Source organism: Sceloporus undulatus, chromosome 7 (genome assembly GCF_019175285.1).
Source record: "Sceloporus undulatus isolate JIND9_A2432 ecotype Alabama chromosome 7, SceUnd_v1.1, whole genome shotgun sequence".
Classification (NCBI taxonomy): domain Eukaryota; kingdom Metazoa; phylum Chordata; class Lepidosauria; order Squamata; family Phrynosomatidae; genus Sceloporus; species Sceloporus undulatus.
In genome coordinates this window covers 26,877,323-26,901,656 of record NC_056528.1, presented here as the reverse complement: position 1 = coordinate 26,901,656, position 24,334 = coordinate 26,877,323, and the positions used below count along the sequence as shown (strand labels likewise).

The following is a 24,334-nucleotide window of genomic DNA, read 5'->3' as shown; positions in this document are numbered from 1 at the left end:
TTTTTTTTGGTGGGGTTTTTGGGCTAGGTGGCCATCTATGCCAGTCACAGATGCTGGCGAAACCTCAGGAAGAAACTCTTCTCGAACATGGCCACATAGCCCGAAAACCCCACACAAAACTAAAGCTAGACATGGTTTGAGATCATCCACCCGCTGTTCCTTGACTCTCCAAGATGGTGTTGTTATACAAAGGCTGTCCCTGTAGTGGCCTGCATTTCAGAATTTGCCAGTATGTCTCTGAGTCTAACAGGATGCTTTGATTTCTAAAAACACTCAGATTCGTGTGTCTCGACTGGAACAGATCGACAAAGAGCTGATGGAGGCTCAAGACAAGGTGCAGCAGTCAGAACCCCAGGTAAGGACACCTGGAGGGAGTGGAGGGAAGGTAGAAGGAAAGAATTCGGTTCTCTCTTCCTCTAGCAGAGGTCCGGATCCTTTTCTCATATGAAGGGCTGTTGATGCGCAGAAATCAATATGGTGGAAGGGGGGCAGAGGTGGCTGTAGGCAAAGCCCCCTTAATCTCCTTAATCTCAGCAAGGAATGCGCGCTGCTTGGCTTGCTTGCCTGGCTTCCTCCCTTCCTTGATTACATTTGAATCCTGTATTGCTTTCTTTGAGCTCATGGACGCATGCATCAATTCCCTGCCTACCTTTCCTCTGTGTTTTCATCTTCACAACAACACTGTGAGGGTAAGTTAAGCTGAGACAAGGAGAAGGAGAGACTGGTTACCCATGGGGTCTCATGACTCTGTAGTTGTTTTGTTTTGCTTCTTAACGTTTAACATTTTCTGAAACGTTGCCTGACGCATGGTCAGTGGGAAGGGAAGGAAGGGGGGCACAAGGGAGCAGGGAAGAATGGAAACCCAGACTTTGTTGTTAACTGCCTTCAAGTTGACTTATAGTTACGGCATGAATGAGAGACCTCCAAGTTACCTTATCCTTGGCTGTTCTGCTCAGATCTTGCGGACTCAGGACCATGACTTGCTTGCTTGCTTGCTTGAGTCTTCCTGATTCCCTCCTACAGTGGTTCTCAACCTTCCTAAAGTTGCAACCCTTTAATACATACCTCATGTTGTGGTGACCCCTAACCATAAGATTGTGGTTGTCTCGGTTCCTAAGACCATTGGAAATATGTGTTTTCCAATGGTCTTAGGCGATGGAGAACCGCTGCCCTATTGCCTTCTACCTTGCCAAGCATTATTGTCTTTTCTAGTGACTTATGCCTTCTTGTGATATATCCAGAATACAACAGCTTCAGTTTAGTCATCTTGGCTTCCAGGCAGATTTCAGGCTTTCTTTGCTCTAGTACGCATTTGTTTGCCTTTATAGCAGTCCATGGTATCTGCAGGACACTACTCCAAGAGTACATCTCAAATGAGTGCATTTTCTTCCTGTCAGCTTTCTTCATTGTCCAGCTTGCACAGCTATATATAGAAATGGGAAATACCATGGCATGGACCATCCTAACTTTAGCATTAAGTGATACAGCTTTACACTTCGGGATCTTGTCCAGTTCCTTCATAGGGCTTCTTTCCGAGTCCTAGTCTTCTTCTATTTTCTTGACTTCAGTATCTACTCTGATTAATGATTCAGTATAGAAAATTTTGAACTATTTCAATGTCTTCCTTGTCTGTTTATGGTCATTATTTTTGTTTTCTTAATGTTCAATATGTAGCCTGCCTTTGCTTTCTTCCTTTACTTTCTTCAGTAATTGTTCCAAGCCTTTGCTAGTATGGTGTCATCTGCATATCTTAAATTGTTGGTGTTCTTTCCTCCAATTTTCACGTCTCTTACCTCCAAGTCTAATGCTGCTATGTGTAGGCTTGCTGGATAAGAAAGGTTCAGTTGTTGGCAGAAAGACAGCATGGAAGGAACCATCCTATCCTTCTGAGGGTGAGAGTTAAAAAAGTTGGGGAGCAGCCACAAGAGGATCCTCTCTTGCATTCCTCATAGAATAATCATAGATTCCTAGAGTTGGAAGGTGCTTCATGGGCCATGGAGTCCAACCTGCTGCGCAGTGCAGGAGCTCCAGCTAAAGCATCTTCAGCAGGTCATGCATCTTTTGGAAGACTGTGCAGAGAGAGATTCCACCACCTCTCTGGGTCATTGGTGCCATTGCTCTCGCTGTCAAGGAGTTCCTTTTAATGTTAAATCAGGATCAGCCCTCCTATAATTTAAAACCTGGGGCAACAGAGAACTGGTCTGCTCACTCTTCTCTGTGGCGGCTCTTGAAGTATTTAAAGAACACACTCATGTCACCCCTCAGTCTTATACACACCAAGCTGAAGAAGCAGTGGGCTAGAGCGAAGGCAGTGGGCTAGAGAGAAGGGCCTTTCATGAAGATCTTAGAGCTTATAAGGCTGCATCAATAAAAGTGTGGTGTCTAGATCAAGGGAAGTAGTAGTACCACTATATTCTGCTTTGGTCAGGAATATTGTGTCCAGTTCTGGGCACCACAATTCTAAAAGGACATTGAGAAACTGGATCGTGTCCAAAGGAGGACAACTAAAATGGCGAAGGGCCTGGAAACCATGAAGCCCTATGAGGAAAGATTTAGGGAGCTGGGGATGTTTAGCCTGGAAAAGATAAAGTTAAGAGGTGATATGATAGCCTTGATTAAATACTTAAAGGGATGTCATATTGAGGAGGGAGCAAGCTTGTTTCCTGCTGCTCCAGAGAACAGGACCCAGAACAATGGATGCAAGCTCCAGGAAAAGAGATTCCACCTCAACATCTGGAGGGACTTCCTGACAGTAAGGGCTGTTAGACAGTAGAACACACTCCTTCCTCGGAGATTATGGTGGAGTCTCCCTCCTTGGAGGTCTTTAAGCAGAGGCTGGATGGCCATCTGTTGGGATGCTTTGATTGAGATTTCCTGCATGGCAGAAGGGGGTTGGACTGGATGGCCCTTGGGGTCTCTTCCAACTCTACGATTCTATGGGGCTTTCTTCACCGGCATTTGGGACGTCCGGAGGACGTCCCATTTTAAAAAAGGGGCGTCTCTTTTAGACGCCCCATGGCCTAGTACGGACTCCGTCCGTACAAGATGGCGGCGCCCTTTCTACATGGGCGCCGCCATCTTTGCGTATCGGACGCACAGCGTCCAGACGCGTCGCGCCGCTGCTGACGTAGCGAGCGCGCCCCTGGCGCCTCGCTACGTCGCAAACGCGACGCAAAAAGAAGCTCCATTTTGGAGCTTCTTTTTTCGGTCCGCGCGGGAGTCGGGCCGTTTGAAGGCTCCGGCTCCCCCGCGGACCTTCTGGCGGCGGCGCCAGACCGCTGCAAAGCGGCGGTCTGTACCCCGCCTATGATTCTATGATAAGGGAAGATGTAGTCCTTTAGATGGCCCATTCTTGTTCTAATCATGATATCATGCTGGCCTTCTCAATTGCATGAAAGTCATGTAGGACATGGCTACTAAATGTGCCATTCCCTGGCAAGTTCCTAGGGAAAAAATGAACAGTTGTGCCCAATGGAGACAAGTTTAGCATGGGTCCCTGGTGCATTGGGAAAATGACAGTTGCTGGTTCCTCCCATCAGATAGCTTGAGAAGCACTGGTTTTGGGGAACAAAAATGTGAAATATCCCTTCTTTTTTTATCGCTGCTGATGGAAAGAGGTAGCTTTCGTTACACTGTTTTATCTATCTTGCTGTGCCCAACAGCTTCCCGAGGTGAAGATATGGAGCACTGTGATATTAATGACTCCTGGCACTGGGAATGAGGTGCAGCCATTTGATGGAAATAATGTTCTTGTTGGCAAGAGCTTTTCCCACAGAGAAGCTCTGTAGGCCTTATGCTCTCTGTGCAGCTGAATCAGATTTGGTTGCATGGACAGCTCAAATGGAAGTGACTTGGAAAGGAAGAGGCTGGTGAAAAGGAAAAGCTGATGAGAAAAGTCAAGAAAGAGAGCCAGTGTGGTGGTTTGAGTGTTTGCCTAGGACTCTGGGAGAGCAGAGTTCAGTTCCCACCTCAGCTCTGGAAACTCAGTACCACTCTCTCAGCCTCAGAGGAAGGCAATGGGAAGGCTCCTCTGAAGAAATGCGGTCAAGAAACCCTCATCATAAGGTCATCTTAGGATCACCATGGAAAGCACACAATGTCAGAAAAGACATTGTGGCAACCCTAACATGAGGTCCCTATAGACAAGCCAAAATAAAGCTGCTTCAGGTCACTTTGGAGGTATGCTGTTTAAATGATGCATGCATCCTAAGACTGGACTTAGGACTGGATCGTGGCTTTGGCGCGGCTTCCGGACTCTTAGGATGCATACATCATTTAAATAGCATACCTCCAAAGTGACCTGAAGCAGCTTTATTTTGGTCTGTCTTTATGGGACCATAGGGAGAAAGAGATGACAGCATAGAAACTGTTTTCAGTGTGGTCACCTAGGTATGTAAGTAGAAGATGATAGATAGATAGATAGATAGATAGATAGATAGATAGATAGATAGGAGAAATTCATCAGGTGTTACTTGTTACCTGGTGGCAGAACATGCTACACCAATGTGGTATAGTGGTTCGAGTGTTGGACTATGACTCTGGAGACCAGGATTCAATTCCTCACTTGGCCATGAAACCCACTGGGTGACTGTGGGCAAGTCACACTCTCTTAGCCTTAGGGGAAAGCAATGGCAAACCTCCTCGAAACAAATCTTACTAAGTAAGGGTTGCCATAAGTCGGAAACGACTTGAAGGCACACTACAACAACAAACACAACCATAAAAGGGACAGGAGTCCTCTCCAGTTTTCAATCTAGTGACAAGAAGAAAGATAGAAAGAACGAAAGAAAGAAAGATGGAGAGAGGTTGATGCCAGCCACAGATGCTGGCAAAATGTCAGGAAGAAACTCTTCTAGAACATGGCCACATAGTCCGAAAAACCCACAAAAAAACTATGGATGCCAGCCATGAAAGCCTTCGACTTCACAATGGAGAGAGGTTTCTTCTATGTTTTAGGGTCTGTTGACGGGTCTCACAAAGAAGCGGAGGCCAAAGTCAGCTGGGCACATTTCATTCCCTCCTCCATCCCTGTAATGCACTGCTTCTGTCTAACTCAATGAACACATTCTTGGGTGAAACCAGAAAGTGTTTATTGGAAAGATTGGCACAGCACTACATCCTTTGCCAGATCTGAATTAATAAGCCAAGTTTTGCTTCAGTAAATGCCTCATACTCTCCTCTCTCCTCCCATCCACATTCCTTCCCATGGGGTTTGTTGTTGGTGTTGTGTGCCTTCAAGTCATTTCTGACTTGTGGTGACTCTTGGCCAAACTTTTTGTGGGGTTTTCTTGATCAGAGGAGGTTTGCCATTGCCTTGCCCTGAGGCTTAGAGCATGTGGAGTACCAGCCAGTTCTGAGGCCTGGGTTCACACACAACAATGCCTCAGAGATGCTCGCCTTCTCCTCACACACTGATGCCCCCACCATGGCTACAGCATGGCTAAACAAGCCAAACCTAATGTGGCATAGAGAGCTAAGAGGGGTGACTCTGACATCCCTAGTCCATGGAGAGCGCAGGAGCGCAGCTTTTGTGTGCATCTCTGGCGCCATAGAAAAGAGGCAGTTGCTATGGAGATTAGAAGTAGGCCAAGCAATGGACAGATGCTGAATTCGGCAGAGCTGCCAGCATATGTGTGCGCCCGCGAGAGAGAGATCTTGAATGAGGGATAGTTCAGAGCAAGGACAATGCAGGAAGGGTCTCAAATGGCATCCCTCCATCCTTCACTGAGCCATGGTGCCACCTAGTCAAGGGTTCATTATTTAACCCAAAGCAGAAAACCCCGCCATATACCTATTTCCTACCAAACTAGGTAGTAAAAAAGAGAACAGCGTCATCATAAAATAAAGACATTAACGTTTGGCTGCCCATTTTCATGGCACCCCACATCTCTTGCCTGAGGCCATTCATAGCCGGGGGCTTTGAAAATTATGGGAGGTGGTTCTGAGGCAGACACTGCAGAGAGCAAAAATCAAAATGGGCTTCTATACCTATTATAGTTGCATAGAAGAAGGAATTTCAGCAAGTGTGGCTTGTGTGTGACAAGCAACACCGCATGAAATTTCCTTTTGTGGTGTAGTGGTTTGAAGGTGGGACGATGACTCTGGAGGTGAGGGTTCGATTTCCCCGCTCAGGCATAACCTTGGGCAGGTTACACTCTCTCAGCCTCAGCGGATGGTAATGGCAAACCCCTCTGAAGAAACTTGCCATGAAAACCCCATGATAGGTTTGCCTTAGAGTTGCCAGAAGTCAGAAATGACTTGAAGGCACACAGCAACATGAAATGCAACCATAATAGGGACAGAAGCCTTCTCTGGTTTTTAGTCTGGCAACCCTATGTGGGGGTCCTTTCACGCTACACAGTGCCACTATGGAACCTTGGGATTTGTAGTTTTGTGAGGTATTTTAGACCTCTCAGCCAGAGTGTCTAGTGACTCACAAATGACAAACCTCTCGTCATCATAGGATGCAGCCAAGGCAGTTACAATGGAAACAGTACTATAAATGTGTAGTGTGAAAGGGCCCTAGGTTTCATAACTGTACATTAGGGGGGATAAAAAGATGATAATAATTAATAATTAGACAATTAGACTGCCCCCAACCAGTAAGTGTGTGTGTGTGTGTGTGTGTGTGTTTGTATCAGGAACTTCAGGGCCTGGCATATCCTGAATTGGCAACCCTAGCCAGAATCGAAAACATAAATAGAAAACATGATCTAGTGTAATACAGCTTTCTTATTCCTCTGGAAGCAAAACTTCTAAAACTAACTTTGTAATCCTAGGATGGCAAGTGTCTTCACAAATAGGGTAGAACCGGCAATTCCTGGCAAGCTGCAGTAGAGTCCGCTACACACCATTTCACTCTTTAGTTCTATTTATTTTTTAACCTCCCTTGCCATTTCTGTCTTCCTCCCACTTGCAGCTTAGTGGTAAACTGCTGAACATGGAAGGAGAGAGCAACGTCGAGATCCCAACTCATCCAGAAGAAGCAGAGAACCAGCCTGGCGGCAACAAGGTAAATTAAAAAATTCTTTGGCTTAAAATGATGGCTTTCTCTTTGTCCTTAAACTCCGTGATTATGAATGAAACACACCTGTGATGAAACGTTGCAGCATGGCATGTTTCCATTCCTTGTTCAGGCCAGGCACCCAGCCAGCCATGCCCTCTTCCATAGAGTTTATTAAATTCTTCCAGAACACAGCCACAGAGCCCGAAAACCCCACAAAAAACTATGGATTCCGGCTGTGAAAGCTATCCGCTTCACATAAAACATATAATTTGTTCCACATATAATTGAACATCAGAACGTCTGCCATTTCATTTTCATTCCTCATTCAAATATCTTCCAGACCCATATGTCTACCTTCTTCATATCTTCTAACTTTCTTCCTCACCTTCTTCTTATCCCTACATTCTTTTTTCATTCTTTTGTATCTTCCCTACTTACACATAGGAGTTTATCACACAGGAGGAATTTCTCTTAATTTCAAATGAAAAGAAAGTGGGGCCAGAACACATTCACGTAAAGTCGCTAGTTTAGAGAAATTGCATTCGAACTGGCTTCCCATTGCCCAAAAATAGCATGCCATTGCCCAAATTTGCATGTGGCGGTCTATCACGCAATAACGTGAAACCCCATGATTGCATTTGGACTGACTTCCCATTGCCTGAATTTGCATGTAGTGGGTTATCACGCAATAACATTAAACCCCACGATTGCGCTCAGATTGCCATTGGATTATACTTCCAATTTCCCTTGTCTGATAAACTCCATACTCTTATCTCTACCTACTCTTACAAACTTACTTTACATTCATTCAAAGTTCCTTTCTCTTAGTGCTGGCTTTATTATAGATATCTTTGAGACCTTCCTTATCCTTCCATGGCTGAGTGAGAATTCAAACCCTGGTCTCCCAGAGTCATAGGCTGCATCCACAGCGTAGAAATAACTGGTTTTAAGTGCCCTGGCTCAAGGCTATGGAATTCTGGGAGTTGGAGCTTGTTGTGGGGCCCAGAGCGGAGCAGCTCCCAGAATTCCATAGCCTTGAGCCAAGGTACTTAAAGCAGCACCAAACCTGGTTATTTCTCCAGTGTGGATGCAGCCATAGATTACATCTACACTGTAGAAATAATGCCGCTTGATACCATTTTAAGTCATGTTGCTCCATCCTCTGGAATATTACAGCAGGCTTTTAGTCTTCTCTTCCAAAGAGTGCTGATGCCTCAGAAAACTACAAATCCCAGGATTCTGTAGGCCGGAGCCTACAGAACATTAAAGCAATGTCAGACTGCATTATTTCTACAGGGTAGATGCACCCGCAGTCCAATACTCAAACTACTAGGCAACACTGGTTTTTCTCCTGGAAGTTTCCTCAGATTATCTCAGCTGCTTGTCTTGGTTTTACTAGGGCTCTCTCTGCTGGCCATGCTGACATTTGCAACCGGTCATTTGCAACTGGTCATTTTCTGCCGGCCTCACTGGGCTGTTGTTTTTCTTATTCTTTCTTAACCTTCAGGTAGAAATGGTTTTCTGGCTCCTCTCCATGATGGCCACGCGGGACAAAGAGGACATGTCCCGCACGTTGCTAGCCATGTCAAGCTCTCAAGAGAGCTGCCTGGCCATGCGGAAGTCGGGGTGCCTCCCGCTCCTCATCCAGATCCTCCACGATATGGACCAGGAACCAGGGGTGACGGAGAGTCCCGGGGTGACAGGGAAGGACTGCCGCATGCGGGCCAATGCCGCCCTCCACAACATCATCTTCTCCCAGCCAGATGAAGGGCAGGCCAAGAAGGAGATGAGGGTTCTCCATATTTTGGAACAGATTCGCTCCTATTCAGAAACTTGCTGGGATTGGCTGAAGATGCACAAGGAAGGGATCAAGACCCAGGAGAAAGCAGCAGGTAGATGACAAGGGACGGACTTTGTCTTTCTCTTTCTGTGTCTCTGTCGGTCTCTTTTCCTCTGGGTTCACTGGACTAGTGGCAGCTGGTAATCTCATGTCAGTGGGATGGGGAATCCATTCCAGGTGTCTCTAGCTATAAAGTGACTGATAGGTCCTGACACCTTGGAGATGTAACTTTGAAACCTGGGTTAAAATCTGCATTGAATTTACTGCCCCAGCAACATGGGGGAAGTGGAGGGCCAGTTTGTTGTCCCACCACCATGCAAAAAACCCATTCAAAACTACCAGAAAAACATGACAAGGGGACATCCTTCAAAACTGAGAAGATCCTGGTCCCATATCTTCCCACAATGTGTGAGGCATGGGCTTCCTACTACCTGGATCAATTGGAGTTTGTGAAGTTTGTGGGTTGAGAAGTCTGTTTCAGCTCCAAGGCAGTGCCAAATTCAATTTCATTCAGATGTTCTCAGGGGTAAAAAGACTTGGTAGAAAAGAAGCTGTCAAAAGCTCTGTTAACTGAGATATGTTGTTGGTATGTGCCTTTGAGTGCCAACTTCCTAAGACCCTCACCTAGGCAAGGTTTATTCAGAGGGGTTTGCCTTTGCCTTTCTATGAGGCTGAGAGTTTGTGGCTTCCCCAAGGGGATATCCCTGGCTGAGCAGGGATTCGAACCCTAGTTTCCAGAGTTGTAATCCAACGCTCAAACTGCTGCACCACACTAGATCTGACACTGTAAATACATTTGACATTGGCACTAATGCTGCTCTCTTCACAGGTCCTGTTCCCATTGAGCCACAGATCTGCCAAGCAACCTGTGCCACCATGAAGCTCTCCTTTGATGAAGAGTATCGTCATGCCATGAACGAACTGGGTATGTTTGCTTTCTTGTCTGACGGACTGGTTTTGTATGTTTCACCCCAATACTGGAACCCAATACTGGAACTCAAGTAGGATTTCTAGATCTCAGCCTGGTCTCTCTCTCCTCTGATCCTCAGAGAAAGTAGATTGGAATTTCAATGCAAGAGGACTGCCTTAAAAAGTGTATGTAAATACATTTTAGTCATTTGTTAGTCTTGGTGTTTTTTTATTTGAATGGCATACTCTTTGCAGCTATGGTTGATGCTTAATGTGTTACTGAATGGCATCGCCAGCAGCTGTCCCTTGTAACATCACCAAGGCTCAAGCCGTGGCATCACAAGGGGTCATCTCTAGATCTCATGCTCATGCCTTGTAATGTCAGGGCTTGGTATAGTCCTGACCTGGCAACTCTAGTCACAACACAACTAGGAAGATACCATTAAAGCAGTCCCGACAGATAGCCATTCAACCTCTGTTTGAAAACTTCCAAAGAAGGAAACTCCACCACCCTTTGAGGCAGTGTGTTTCATTGCTGAACAGTTCCTACTGCCAGGAAAGTTCTTCCTAATGTTTCAGTGGAATCCCTTTTTCTGTAGTTTCTTTACTCTATGTCATGGTTTCTGGAGCCGAAGAAAACAAAGGACGTTATCAGACAAGGGAAATTGGAAGTATAATCCAATGGCAATCCGAACGCAATCATAGGGTTTAACATTATTGCATGATAGACTACCACATGCAAATTCGGGCAGTGGCATGCTGTTTTCGGGCAACGGGAAGCCAATTATTATTATTATTAATTCGAATGCAATTCACATTCACGTAAATTTGCTGAACTAGCGAATTCACGTAAATGCGATCTGGCCCCACTTTCTTTTCATTCGAAAGTAAGAGAAATTCCTCATGTGTGATATAGTCCAAACTTGATCCATCTTCAGTCTGACACCCCTTCAAATATTTAAACAGGGCTATTATATAATCTCAATTGTCTTTTCCCCAGGCTAAACATATCCAGCTCCCTAAGCCATTCTCTGCAGGGCTGGATGGTTTCCAGACCTTTCACCATTTTGGTCACCTCTTCTAGATATGCTCCAGCTTCTCAACATCTTCTTGAATTGTAGTGTCCAGAACTGGACAGAGTATGCTAGATGAGGCCTGACCAAAGCAGCATGGAGTAATACTGGAACATTTTAAAAGCACCTGAAAAAATTGGGACAATAAGGGATTAATTGACACTGTCCCTACCCAAATCTGGATGCTTGGTGGTTATGTATCTGGCAAGGGCTGCTGAATACAAAATAACCTTTCATACACCATTGGAGAGTTGTGAATGTTTGGCCAGGATGCTGACAGGGATTCTAGAACCTACCTGCCTGGTAGTCAGGGATCACATCCGCTACACAGTCATGCCATGTCCATGTCTCACCCGTTCAAATGTGACACTTTTTCTCCCTCTTCTTTTTTTACTTCCCAGGTGGTCTCCAGGCCATTGCTGAGCTGCTCCAGGTGGACTATGAGATGCATGGAATGACCAATGACCCCCTCAACCTGGCCCTCCGGCGTTACACTGGCATGGCCCTGACCAACCTCACTTTTGGAGACATAGTCAACAAGGTGCAATGGGGTCATAAATGCCACACTGGGGCGGGGAGAAGGAAGCCACAGTGCCCCATACCCTCAAACATTTCACAGATAAAACTGGGATGTGTGCAGCCAGCAAACTTCAGAATGTGGTCAAGGTGGCAAAAGTTAGGAATGAAAAGGGACACACAAGCTGGGAGAGGCTGATGCAGTTTGGTTTTGAACCTCCTGGCAAGATTCTTCTCTCAACCTCTCCTCTCCTTAATTGAGTGCAAATTATAGTTTTTTGTGGGTTCTGTGGCCATGTTCTGGAAGAGTTTATTCCTGACATTTCGCCAGCATCTGTGGCTGGTGAAACGCCAGGAACAAACTCTTCTAGAACATGGCCACATAGCCTGAAAAACCCACAAAAAACTATGGATGCCGGCCATGAAAGCCTTTGACTTCACATTGAGTGCAAATTACTTTTGCACTTTGAACTCCATTTGCAACCATTGAAGTAATCTGAGGACAAAAGGGGAAGAGCAGGATGAGGAGAGAAAAAACAGGACATTTTGAAAGGCGCTGGAAAAGTAGAATAGTAAAGAGTGAATCAGGACTGCTCCTGCCAAAACGAGACATTTAGAAGGTATTCAAGACTCCTTCCTCTCCTCACCTTTCTCCTGATGAAGTAACTGAATGCAAACTACTTTTTGCACTTTGAACTCAGCTTGAAGCAAGTGAAGTAAGCCAAGGACAAAGGAGGGAAATGTGAAGAAGATGGAGAAACTGGGACATTTTTAAAGCAGCTGGAAACTGAAAGGGCAGAGGGTTATTCGGGGCTGTTCCTGCCAAACAGTTACATGTAGGGGATCCCTTATGTGGGATGGAGGGGCAGGGAGGGAGAGCAACCCTTTGTTCCTTTGTCTCAGGCAACAAGATAGTTTCAGACAGCCCTGATGCTCATTGTCCTCTCAACTTCTGTTTCCTATCTCTTCTTGCTTCTAGGCAACCTTGTGTTCTCGCCAGAGATGCATGCAAGCCATTGTGGCTCAGTTGGCGTCCGACAGCGAGGAACTGCACCAGGTATGTAGGCACGAATATAAGGGATATGGAGGGATGGATGTTCTGGTGGAGCAGCTGAGCATCCACCTGGTTACAACTGAGCTTCCATGGCCAGAGAGTGTGGAACTCACTCAACATGGATGGCATGCACCTTCATCAAAGTACATAGGAAGCTGCCTTATACTTGATTTCTTCATCAAACTGAATATTACCTGCCCTGACTGGCAGTGACTCTCCAACATAAAAGTGTCTCTATTCTTAAGTCCCTTTTCCTTCTGCTACAAAGATGTCAGGGATTAAACCAGCCTGCTAAAAGCAGCAGCAGCAGCAGAAATGTGTAGCATAAGCGGTTGCTCCTATGATTTGAAATGTGTATCTTGGGGTGCATAATTAACACTAATATTCTTCCCTCTCTTCCTGCCTGTCCTCATCTCAGGTTGTGTCTAGCATCCTGCGAAATCTCTCCTGGAGAGCTGACATCAATAGCAAGAAGGTTTTGAGGGAGGTGGGAAGCGTCACGGCGCTGATGCAGTGCGCCTTAAGGGCCACCAAGGTGAGAGAGGTGCCAAGGGAGAGTGTGGCTGGCAAACCTCCTGCCATTTCCCTCTTCCATCTATTTGTCTAGCTGTCCTTTCCTCGTATTGTCTGGTCCTTATTCTTGTGCATTTTTTATTTTCCTTTCTCGTCTTCTTTCTTTCCTAATTTCAATAAACATACAGAAATATTGGGTGTCTTCCTGTGGTCAGGAATTCTAAAAGAAAAGAGTTCATGATCGATGGCAGCTTCTTAAAAGTGAGATGTTGAAGGCACAATTTCAAACATTGCCAGAGTTAGAAAAATGGGAGGTGTCTAAAGAGAGCAGGATAGATGTCTAAGGAACTTTCAACTGAGCTGAGACTTAAAATGGACATGTACAAGAAATGGAATAAGGGAAATGTCACCAAAGAGGAACTCACATAAATAGCAAGCATGTATAGAGAGAAAGTCAGAAAAGCTAAAGTGCAGAATACACAGTCGCCCCTCCATTTTCATGGGGGATCTGTTCCAGCCCCAGCACAATCTAAGCACTATACAACATTGCCTTCTCCACTGTTTCTGCTGCTGTTCTCGTTCTTGCTGAATAGTCATTCCTATACTCTTTCTGTGATTAGGAATCCACATTGAAGAGCATCCTCAGCGCCTTGTGGAATCTGTCTGCCCACAGCACCGAGAATAAGGCTGCCATTTGCGGGGTGGAGGGGGCCCTTGGCTTCCTGGTGAGCACCCTCACATACAAGTGCCAGAGCAACTCGCTAGCCATAATTGAGAGCGGAGGAGGTATCCTCAGGAACGTCTCCAGCCTTATTGCCACACGGGAAGATTACCGGTCAGTGCCTCTCCTCTCTTTCCCCTTCAGTTTCCCACCTTTTGAGGGTTACTTGCAGTGCCAGGGTTAGCCATTAACTCCTATTACAACAAGCTATTAATTTAACATTGGATTTTTTTTTTTTTTTTTGGGGAGGAACATAGTAAGATGAGTTACTTTTTAGGCTGAATTACTGCCTGTTAAAGGAGGTTCTGACTCAGTCTGAGCAATGGGAGAGGGAGCAGGAAGGGTCACAGGGGTGTTGCAACCCGGAAGGAGTGCTAGCAAAAGCAATAGCAGCCTAAGCAGTTTACAACGGCAACCTGATTGCCCCCCAACAAGCTGGGGATTCATTTTAGCGACCTCCTTGGAAGGATGCAAGCCTGAGTCGAGCTTGAGCCCTTGGCTAGTATTGAACTCGTAACCTTGCGGTTTGTGAGTGAGTGGCTGCAATACAGGCATTTAACTACTGTGTCACCAGGGCTCTGTGCTATGTCATCTCCTTTGCATTTTTCTTGGGATTTCCATGGTGCACGATCTGAATTGGCCACTTGGGAGAACTAAATAGACTTTTCCCAATTTATTCCCAATAGTACAATATTTTTTCGTGGGTTTTTCGGGTTCTGTGGCCATGTTCTAGGAGAGTTTATTCCTGACATTTCACCAGCATCTGTCGCTGGCATCTTCAGAGAATGCTTGCCTGGAAACATACCCAACTCCTTTCCAGGCAAGCATTCGCTGAAGATGCCAGCCACAGATGCTGGGGAAATGTCAGGAATAAACTCTTCTAGAACATGGCCACAGAGCCCGAAAAACCCACGAGAAACTATGGATGCCAGCCATGAAAGCCTTTGACTTCACAGTACAATATTTTATTGTACTTTGATTTTTAACTGGCTATTGGAGGAAGTCATTTAACTGTGCTGTATTTATAACACCATTGTTATGTTTAAACTGCTTTTAAACTGTTGTAAATTAATGTTTACAATAGAAATGCTTACATGTGGCCTTCCAGGCTGTTTTTATGATCCTCAGGGCCCTCAGAAATCACATTGTTTGTTCCCCAATGCCCTCTGGGCTTGAGATCATTTTCATTCTTTTTTCCTGGCTCCCCCTTGGACCATTTTAGACCATCAGGAGGACTAAAATAGTCCAGAGTAAGCCAGAAATGATTTCTAGTCATTTCCTCTTTCTAAGAAGAAGTTATCCTGGGCCTGAACTAGCACTGGGGAACCTAATAACATGAGGAAAGGCATTTGGGGCAGGGGGAAATTGAAGACAAAAATTTACTTTTGGGCGGTGAGGTGTGTAGCCCTCCACATTCTCCTGGGGGAATAATGAGACCTCTTAGCCTCCCATAGTTGCTCACATCTGGCTTAAATAAACACTGTACATAGTAAACCACTTTAGGTCCTCTACTGGGCAAAAGGCAGGATATAAATTGAATCAATCAATCAATCAATCCGTTGTTGTCTTCCAGGCAAGTTCTGCGGGATCACAGCTGCCTCCAGACCTTGCTCCAGCACCTCAAGTCTCACAGCCTCACCATTGTCAGCAATGCCTGTGGCACCCTCTGGAACCTCTCAGCCCGCAGCTCCAAAGACCAGGAGCTGTTATGGGACCTGGGGGCGGTCAGCATGCTCCGGAACCTGGTCCACTCCAAGCACAAGATGATTGCCATGGGCAGTGCAGCTGCCCTCCGGAACCTTCTTGCCAACCGGCCCCTCAAGTACAAAGACACCATGGTCATCTCACCAGGTTCCTGCATGCCCTCGCTCTACATGAGGAAGCAGAAAGCACTAGAAGCTGAACTGGATGCCAAGCACTTAGCTGAAACCTTTGACAGCATAGAGAAGCAGACACTGAAGAGCCAAAGCACCAAGAAGCCAATGAGGCACATAGACAGCTTGGCAAAGGATTATGCTTCTGATTCAGGTTGTTTTGATGATGACGAAGTGCCCAATGTCTCCAGTGGTGTGGAAACAGGAAACACATCAGTCCTCTCCATGTTCCTCAACTCCTCCTTCCTCCAAGGCCAGGCTTTGCCTAGAGCCATTGCCCAAAGGAGAGGCCCAGAGCCAGAAAAGGATGAAAGTGGAAAGCCAACAGAAGCCAAGAAGGGCCCTCCACTCCTTTTGCCTCCAGACAATGAAGTCTCCATGGCAGCCGAGAAACTGGCCAACAAGATCTCCACCACCGTAGCTAAGATTGACAAGCTGGTGGAAGACATCTCCACTCTCCATACCTCTTCTGATGACAGCTTCAGCCTCAGCTCAGAGGACCATTGTCTTGACTGGCAGCTTGGCTCTGATGAAGTCCATGAGGCTCGTGCTCAGTCATGCTCACCATGCCGGTTGTCTGATACCAGTGGGTTTGTCAAGCGGGAAGATCTGAGCCGGGCTCACCCTCTCTTGAGGCTTAAAACCACCCACACCAGCTTGTCCAATGATAGCCTCAATAGTGGGAGCACCAGTGATGGCTATTGCACCAAGGAGCACATGAAACCATGCACCAGGACCACTTTCTTAGATTTCAGGGATGAACTGCATCGCTATCAGAAGCGGCCCAGCCGCCTTGACTTGAAGAACATCCTGATGAATCGGCCAGAGAAGATGGAACAACCAGCAAAGACACTTCCAGAGCCCAGAGAGGTTGTAGAGAAACCAAAACCTCTTGAGAAGGTGAAGCAAGCTGCGGCTTCATCCAGTGCTATTGCTGCTGAGAAGGAAAAGAAATATGAACAGAAAGAGGCGAGCAATGAGCTCAATCCTGACCCAAAGGTCCACACAATTAAGCTCTCCCCATCATACCAGCATGTCCCCCTCATGGAAAGCATGGACAATGGCAACACAGTGACTGGGACCGTGGGACAGTTGAAGAGCAAATCTTATTACTCAGCTCTGTCAGATCACCTAAACAAGATTCCAGAGAAGCTCCAAGTCAAGGTACTGGGACAGGGAGAACCAGAGCAGCTGCAGAAATACTCTGTGGAGGACACCCCAATTTGCTTTTCCAGATGCAGTTCCCTTTCATCCCTTTCCTCAGCTGACAACATGCTGGATGGCCAGAGCCACAGTGAGAATGACATGGACAGTGACTCCTCTCTGGAGATCATTGAAGTAGAGCAAGTTGATGAACCCCACAAAGAAAATGAAGATGTCAAAACCAAAATCGAGATGGAAAGCCTACCTGCTGCCTCGCGGCCAATCACTATCCCCTTACCCAAAAAGGAGAAGATATTCCTTCGGGGAGTATCACCATCCCGACATGAAGATTTGACCCCTTCCAGCTCCTCAGAGAACTACATCCAGGAAACACCCTTAGTAATGAGCCGCTGCAGCTCAGTCAGTTCACTGGGCAGTTTTGAGAGCCCTTCCATTGCCAGCTCAATCCAAAGCGAGCCCTGCAGTGAAATGATCAGTGGCACCGTCAGCCCGAGTGAGTTACCAGACAGTCCTGGGCAAACCATGCCACCCAGCCGCAGCAAGACACCTCTGTTTGAACTGAATGGCCAACCAGAGAAGGAGGCCAGCCAGTTCAACATTCAGTGGGAAAACAATGTCAAGAAATTCATGGAGATTACTGACTTTAAGGAGCGTTTCCAGATGCCACAAGATCTTGACTCTATGGTCTACTTCACTGTGGAGAAGCCCAATGAGAACTTTTCTTGTGCTTCCAGCTTGAGCGCATTGCCCCTCCATGAGCACTATGTCCAAAAGGATGTTGAGCTGAAGCTCATCCCCCCATTCCCAGAAAAGAATGGCTTGAACTTCATGGCCCACGAGAAGAGAGAAGAAGAGAAAGCCAGTGAGAGTCAGAGGAAGCCAGAGAGACTCGAACTGACATCTGACGAAGACATTGAGATCTTGAAAGAATGCATCAACTCTGCCATGCCGTCTCATTTCCGGAAGGTCCGTACTTCTCTTGTCTCTGGCTTACCAAGCCAGATTTTGAACCCACAGTCCAAGAAGCCGTTGCACCTTCCTGTCTACATGCTGGTCCCTGCCAATTCTCATTTGAATATCTCCAAACATAGACGAGCTGCTGTTGCCAGAGCAAACAAGGACTATATTGGTGATGAGGATTCCTTCACAGACTCAGCAGAAGGAACCCCGGTCAACTTCTCTAGCGCTGCTTCCCTGAGTGATGAGACCCTTCAGTATCCAATGAAGGAGGAGAGGGAGTCAAAGCATTGTTCTGGGAAAAGAAGGGAACCAACAGGCCTAAGGGGAGTAGGAATCAAGATGGAGGCAAGGCAGCCTGAGCGAGGTGACCCTCGTGTAGGAAAAGTGACATCCAGTCATTCAACTCCAACCAAAATGGTTTCCTCCTACAAGCACAGGTCTGGGTCTAATCACACCAGTCCACTCCGTACAGGCAGGGCCCAGTCCTCTGAGTCGAGGCGAGGGCACGTTCCTCTCAAAAACCTGGAGCTCACCCTTGTGAAGCAAGGCAGCCTGAGGGCTTCATCTGAGGGAAGCCGTCCCAGGAAGGAAGGCTCTAGAGAGAACAGTGGACATGACAGCAACATGGCCTTCCAGTCCTTCTGCCACACCACGCCGACCGAAGAGGCTGTCTACTGTTTCTATGAGAATGATTCAGATGACCTGGCAGAAATGGGCATGAAGAATTCACCCAAAAGAAAGGCCAGCGCAGCTGGGAAAAGTCAAAAGAAAGAATGCTGGGTGACCAAGAAAGAACCTGAGTTAAGTTCTAGGCAGCAGACTCCTCAGGGTAAAACCAAGATGGTTTCAAAGCAGCGCAGCAATCTCATTGTGGATGAGACTCCGCCGTGTTATTCACTCAGCTCTTCCCTCAGTTCCCTGAGCGATCTGGACATCTGCAACGCCGAAGAGAGAGGGCAACTGTATAGCAGGAGGGGCCCCCACCGCCCATTGATGCTCGCCCGCAGGCATGATTTGAGAATGGCCTTGTCAAAAGGGAGGGACAGCTCAGCCAGTTCCCTCAGTTACAATTCAGAAGATGACCTCTTGCAGAAGTGTATGGGCTTGGCTGTGCCCAAGAAGAGACGCCACTCAGCAAAGAGGAGGAACACTGAGAAAGAGAGGAAGGGAAACAAGGCCAAGGAGTGGAGGTCTGAGACCACACTGGATGACCAAGCCTCCGAAAGAGGTTCTGACCTGGATAGCGTGGATTGGAAAGCCATTCAGGAAGGAGCAAACTCAATTGTCACATGGCTGCACCAAGCGTCCTCTTCCTTTGGGAGAGAGCTGTCCTCAGAATCGGACTCCATCCTCTCCTTCATGTCTGACCTCTCAGCAGGCTCCTCTCTGCAGCTGTCACTGAACAGGAAAGACAAGAAGAGAGGGAAGAAGTTTTCTGGTAGTGGGTATTTGGAGAAGAAAGAGTGTCCCAGGACTTTCCAAAATGGGAAGAAGCTGGTGGAAACCAGAACTGGGAGCAGCGGGAATGGCCAGCCAGATAAAAACACAGGCCAGCAGACACCATTGACCAATTTACCAGTGGTCTTCCGTGGCAGAACAGTGATCTACATGCCCAATGTGGCCAAAGAGTCACAGACGCAGAGCCCCAGGTCCACCCCAAAGAAAATGGGACCCGTGACAAAGCTGGAATCTCCCGTGAAGAATGGGAATCTGAACCAGCAGAGATCCAGGAGTCTGCACAGGCCTGGAAAGATCTCAGAGATAGTGAACCTCTCCTTGCCCAAACGGAGTGCGACACCACCCGCTCGAATCACCAAAGCTCCTTCTTCTGGCTCCTCCAGGACATCCACGCCATCCCAGCCCAATCAAAAGAAGCTGACATCACCATCACAACAGCAGCCCAACAGACAGGCATCGTCTTGTGAAACTGGGAAGGCAGATGGGAACTCCACCCCTCCTGGTTCAAAACTGGCCCAGAAATCGCCCGCATCAAAGCAACACAAGACCCAGAAATCGCCCGTGCGCATCCCCTTCATGCAAAAACCTGTAAAGAAGACTTTACACAGGAATACCATGCCTGTGTTGGAGGAACAGGTGGGACGAGGTCGCAGTGCGGGCAGTGAGCCCAGACCCAAGGCCAATGGAAAAGGCACCCTTCAGTCCAGCCATCTCAATTTGGTCCGGGTCTCCTCGGCAAGATCGGCCAGCAGCAAGACTGACCACTCGGGCTTCCTGCGGCAGCTTACTTTCATTAAGGAATCCTCCAGCCTCCTCATGAGGCACCGCACTGAACTCTCCTCCTCTGAGCCCACACCGTCCTCCTCCCTCTCACAAGGTGTTTCTCCTCGGAGAGGAAGGCTTGGTCTTCCGACGGTCTTCCTCTGTTCATCCAGATGTGACGAACTCAAAGCGGACAAGCCCCTGGGCCCGGGCCAGAGGCCAACCATCTCCCGGGTGCCTCTTCCCAGCCAGAGAGGCTCGGCAGGCAACAGGCCTCCAAGGCGGACCAGTTCAGAAAGCCCTTCGAGGCTTCCAGTTAAAACAAATAACATCCCTCCAGAGCCCTTCAAGCGCTATTCTTCATCCCCTCAGATTAATATCATTAAGAGGGCAGCCAGCCCAGCATCTGCCCCTCCATGTTGTGCCGGATCGCTAGTTGGGAGAAAGAAGAGCGAGGAAGGCTTAAAAGCACCAGTGCCTCCTGCTCCAGGAATGCCAGAGAAACATCCAGAAGAAGAGCATCAACAGCAGCAGCAACAACAACAACAGCAACAGCCACCTATGGTGAGGGGGATGTGGAAGAGAATCCGTGATGAAGATATCCCCCATATCCTGAAAAGCACTCTTCCACCAACTGCCCTACCTCTGGTTAACACCTTGAAGGAAGAAGAGGACCAGCTAGCCCAGAAAGCTCTCCAGAGGAAGACCAGCGATGCCGTTGTCCAAACAGAAGACTTCTCCACTGCCAAGACCAACTCCAGCACCTCTCCGACGCTCGAGACCCCACAGGAGATGCCCAAGATATCGTCAGATGGCTGCAAGGGGGATGGCTATGGTTCAGGCAAAGCCACAGCTGTGCCCATCTCTCTAACTCATGAAGGGCCCATCAGCTCTCTTGGGAACTTCCCTCCCAGCAGACACAGCTCACCAAGCCGAGCAGCTCGGGTGACCCCTTTCAACTACACCCCCAGCCCCATGGCGGAGCCAACGGTCAGCGACAAACAGGTGGAGAAAGTGCAGGTTTGACGGCCTACCAAGTTGGTCTTTGTAAGCTGCTGAGATGTATGTCACGCTCGTCTCTCTGTACAAATGCAAAAGCTCCTATCCACCAAGTATTTTTTTTACAATACATTTTTCTTTTCACCTCCTGCTCTTATAACAAACTAAGGAGGAACTCTGATGTTACATGTTAACATAAATGTGCTTGAACAGTTTCTTATGAAAAGGACAGAAAAGCATAATGGTGACCAATATTTATTCCCTTTCTTTCTTTCTTTCTTTCTCTTCATTCTTTCTCTCTCTCTCTGTCTGTCTTTCTCTCTTTTCTTTCTTTCTGTATTTTGGAACCATTTACCCACTGGAGGCTTTCGGTGAACTCACAGTGTTTGTAACCCACAGTAACTTCAGGTGTACAATGCCACCCATCCACATTGTTCTGTTGGCATTGGTGCTGCACCAGAAACATTGGAGGAAGCAGGGAGAGGTCAATATAAAAAGAAGCATTTTCCTCAGACTCTTAACATAGAGATAAAGAAGTTTGAAAGGTAAAGTCCTTCCAGCAGAAAAAACCTCTTAGATTCATACCTCCTGCACTGAATTTGATGTGATGCTTCCCAGTGCCATCTCCAGGTACCTTGGGTTTCCAAGACTGTGCCTCTTTTCACAAGCAGAGGGTCTGATGTTGCTGTTTCCTTTTAAATTTTGTACAAACCCACCCAGAATGGTCACTCTGTTTTGAAAATGGCTGCCTTGCACTGACAATATTGGCAAATGGGACGTTGCAGACTCTAATCCCTTATCCCACATGAAAGTCACCCACTTTCTTGAAAGACTTGGTGGTGTTTCCAGATCTGAAAAGTCTCGCAAAGGCCCTTTAAGGATGCCTGTGGATGGGGAAAAAGTCCCTGGGCATATTGAGAGTCGCCAGTTATTTTTGTTTTGATTGTACCTGCAATTCACCAGCTTGCATCCAATCTCTTTCTTGAAATATCAGAGATTTCTTTCCCTCCCTAGCTCCGTCCCTTGGGTCCTTCCTCCCACTGATCATCTGTCACATCCAGTCTCATGCAACATTTCAGAAATTGATTTTCCTTTTAAAATGATCCTTCAGGAGTTACAAAGTGCTGAAGTGCTTTAGCAATATTACACTAGTTCAGCATTAGAATCATTTCGTTTTAGTGCTGATGTTCCTCTTTCCCTCACTTGATCTCTGTTGAAACCGGGTCTTGGAAACAATAGTTTACTTGCTGAAGGCTGACTTATCTCCTTCCGAGATACTGTAGTACGAAAACACAGCCAAGTACAGATATATTTCATTTTGGAAAGCAATGGGTGAACTTGCTAATACCAGGAACTCCCAGGAAATATTTTGGATTGAAAACAACTGATGTGGATCTCTAAAATAAACTTGGTTTGTACAGATGTGAAACTTGAGATTTCCAGAGACTTAAAAAAATCTCTTCTGGAAGGATTCTCAAGTGATTCAGAACTAGTTTAAAGATGAACAAGGAGGGAGGAATCCAAAGTGGTGTATGTTGCATCTTTCCACAGTGACCTGCACTGTTACCATCTCCAGCCCCTGACTCCACTTTGCTGTTGCCTCCCAGAAACCAGCAACATCAGTCCAAAGTCAAGCAACTCCTGAGACGATTCCACCGTTGGCAAAAATAGACTCTTTGGCATCCATCAAACCTACTTGGAGGTTATGGATGGGGCCCAGTTGTCCATCTTTAAAACAAAAAAGAGGCCACTTGTCAAATGGGTGGAGAAAGAAGAAGAGCCTTAAAAACCAACACTTGGTTGCATGCTTTTTTCAGGCCACATACCTCTACACTTTTACCTGTAAGGAAGTCCTATGGGATTGAAAGTGGGCTTGCGTCTGGGTAAATGCATGTAGAAACAGCACTGTTGTTAGTCTCATGTGTGGGCATTGAAACTCACGTATTTTAAAAACCGAGGTATTTCTAAGCTAATTTATTTGGGGTGTGAGGACCAGAAGAAAGTGGTTTATGGGTGATTTGGGGTTGTTGTTGTTGTTTTGAAAAAGCAGCATTAGAATTAGGAGGGGAAACGTTTCCAGACCAAGCTACCACTTCATAAGACGTCACATCGCTCTTTTCCTCTTTGGTGTTTTCTGTGGAAAGAGGGAGAAAAAGACAGAGCGGTGAAGAAATAAGGGTTGCAAAGGGAAGAATCCCACAGAGGAAGTATGATTGTGTCATAAAGGAAGGAGGCAGGGTGATTGTGTAATAAAGTCATCATGTAGAAGTCCTAAGACAGACAGAAAGGAATATACAGAGGGGGGATTTTGGTGGCAAAATTGTATGGAACAAGAAAAGCTGTCAGCAGAATGGATCAGCCTCCCCAAAAATGGAAGCCAAAATCTGTACAATGTCTTAATTACAAACAACTCTTTAATCTGCTAATGATCACTCTCCTGTCTTACTACATGGTGTGTGTATTTGCGTGTGTTTGTGTGTGAGAGAGAGTGAAGTCTGGGTCATTTTTAGTTGTCAAAAACTTGACAATCTTCAGTTCAGAAACACAAGTTTCCGAAAGGTTCAGAAAACTTTATTCAGCAACTCAAGATGTTCACGGCATCAACTATATTGTCAAGACTGAAGCAGTTTGGGTTGCAAAGTATATTAAAAACACATAGCAATTCAAACCATTTTGTGCGCTGCCACCCCATTTGTTGCTTAACCAAAACAATCCTGTTCCCAGGAGTGCCACTCCTTTCCATCTCTTGTGATGCATTTTCGGCAACTCGACCCTGACAGTTCAATGCACATTTTTCTCTTTCCTCAATTTGTGACAGCTTCTCCAAAGATAAAGAATTGCTCTGCTCAGCATCACTAGTAGTACTGTCTAAGCCGCAGTATTATAAAGCATATACAAAGGTCTGGAAACCATCAGGCCCTATAAGGAGCAACTTAGGCAGCTAGGTATGTTTAGCCTGGGAAAGGTTAAGAAGTGATATGATAGCCCTGTTTAAATATTTGAAGAGATGTCGTATTGAAGAAGGAGCAAGCTTGTAGTCGAAGATGTATGTGTGCTGTACAAAGCCAACTCTGTGTCCCTTGCAGTAGCTGGGTTGCCTTCTGAAGATGCAGTGGAAGATGCTCCCCCATTGTCTGTATTGACAAAATGATGGGCTTTTGTACATAAAATGGAAAAGAAACACTGGCCTGGTTTTGTCATGACCCAGCAAAATGTCTTTGCTTGACTCCGGTAAGTGATAAACACATGCGTACATTGTGCTAGGCGTGCAAAGTGAATTATTTGCCATAATGCAACAGACAAATTCTGCTGAAAGAGGTGGAAGCAAAATGTGCACTGCACCTCTACCTTGCGCATTATGGTTGCAGTGTATATCATGGCTACGCATGGTACATTGCAGTTGTGCATGGCAAAAAGGCATCCAGTCAGTGAACTGTGTTGCGTAATGCTGTTGTTCAGCATGGGGGCTGTGTGGTGCACCATGA

General features: G+C 46.6%; 1 protein-coding gene across 2 annotated transcripts in view; it reads left to right on the top strand.

Moving 5' to 3' along the window:
- The window catches only part of APC2 (APC regulator of WNT signaling pathway 2), a 65,083-nt gene extending 41,603 nt beyond the window's left edge, over positions 1-23,480 (top strand). For both annotated transcript variants that reach the window (XM_042479767.1, XM_042479766.1), the window contains 9 exons: positions 278-355; positions 6,920-7,012; positions 8,514-8,898; positions 9,676-9,771; positions 11,230-11,369; positions 12,324-12,401; positions 12,817-12,933; positions 13,532-13,746; positions 15,206-23,480. In XM_042479767.1, the coding sequence (XP_042335701.1) occupies positions 278-355; positions 6,920-7,012; positions 8,514-8,898; positions 9,676-9,771; positions 11,230-11,369; positions 12,324-12,401; positions 12,817-12,933; positions 13,532-13,746; positions 15,206-20,876 (6,873 nt within the window). In that variant the 3' untranslated portion in view covers positions 20,877-23,480. The remainder of the gene's footprint in view (positions 1-277; positions 356-6,919; positions 7,013-8,513; positions 8,899-9,675; positions 9,772-11,229; positions 11,370-12,323; positions 12,402-12,816; positions 12,934-13,531; positions 13,747-15,205) is intronic.
- The last annotated feature ends 854 nt before the right edge of the window (positions 23,481-24,334 follow it).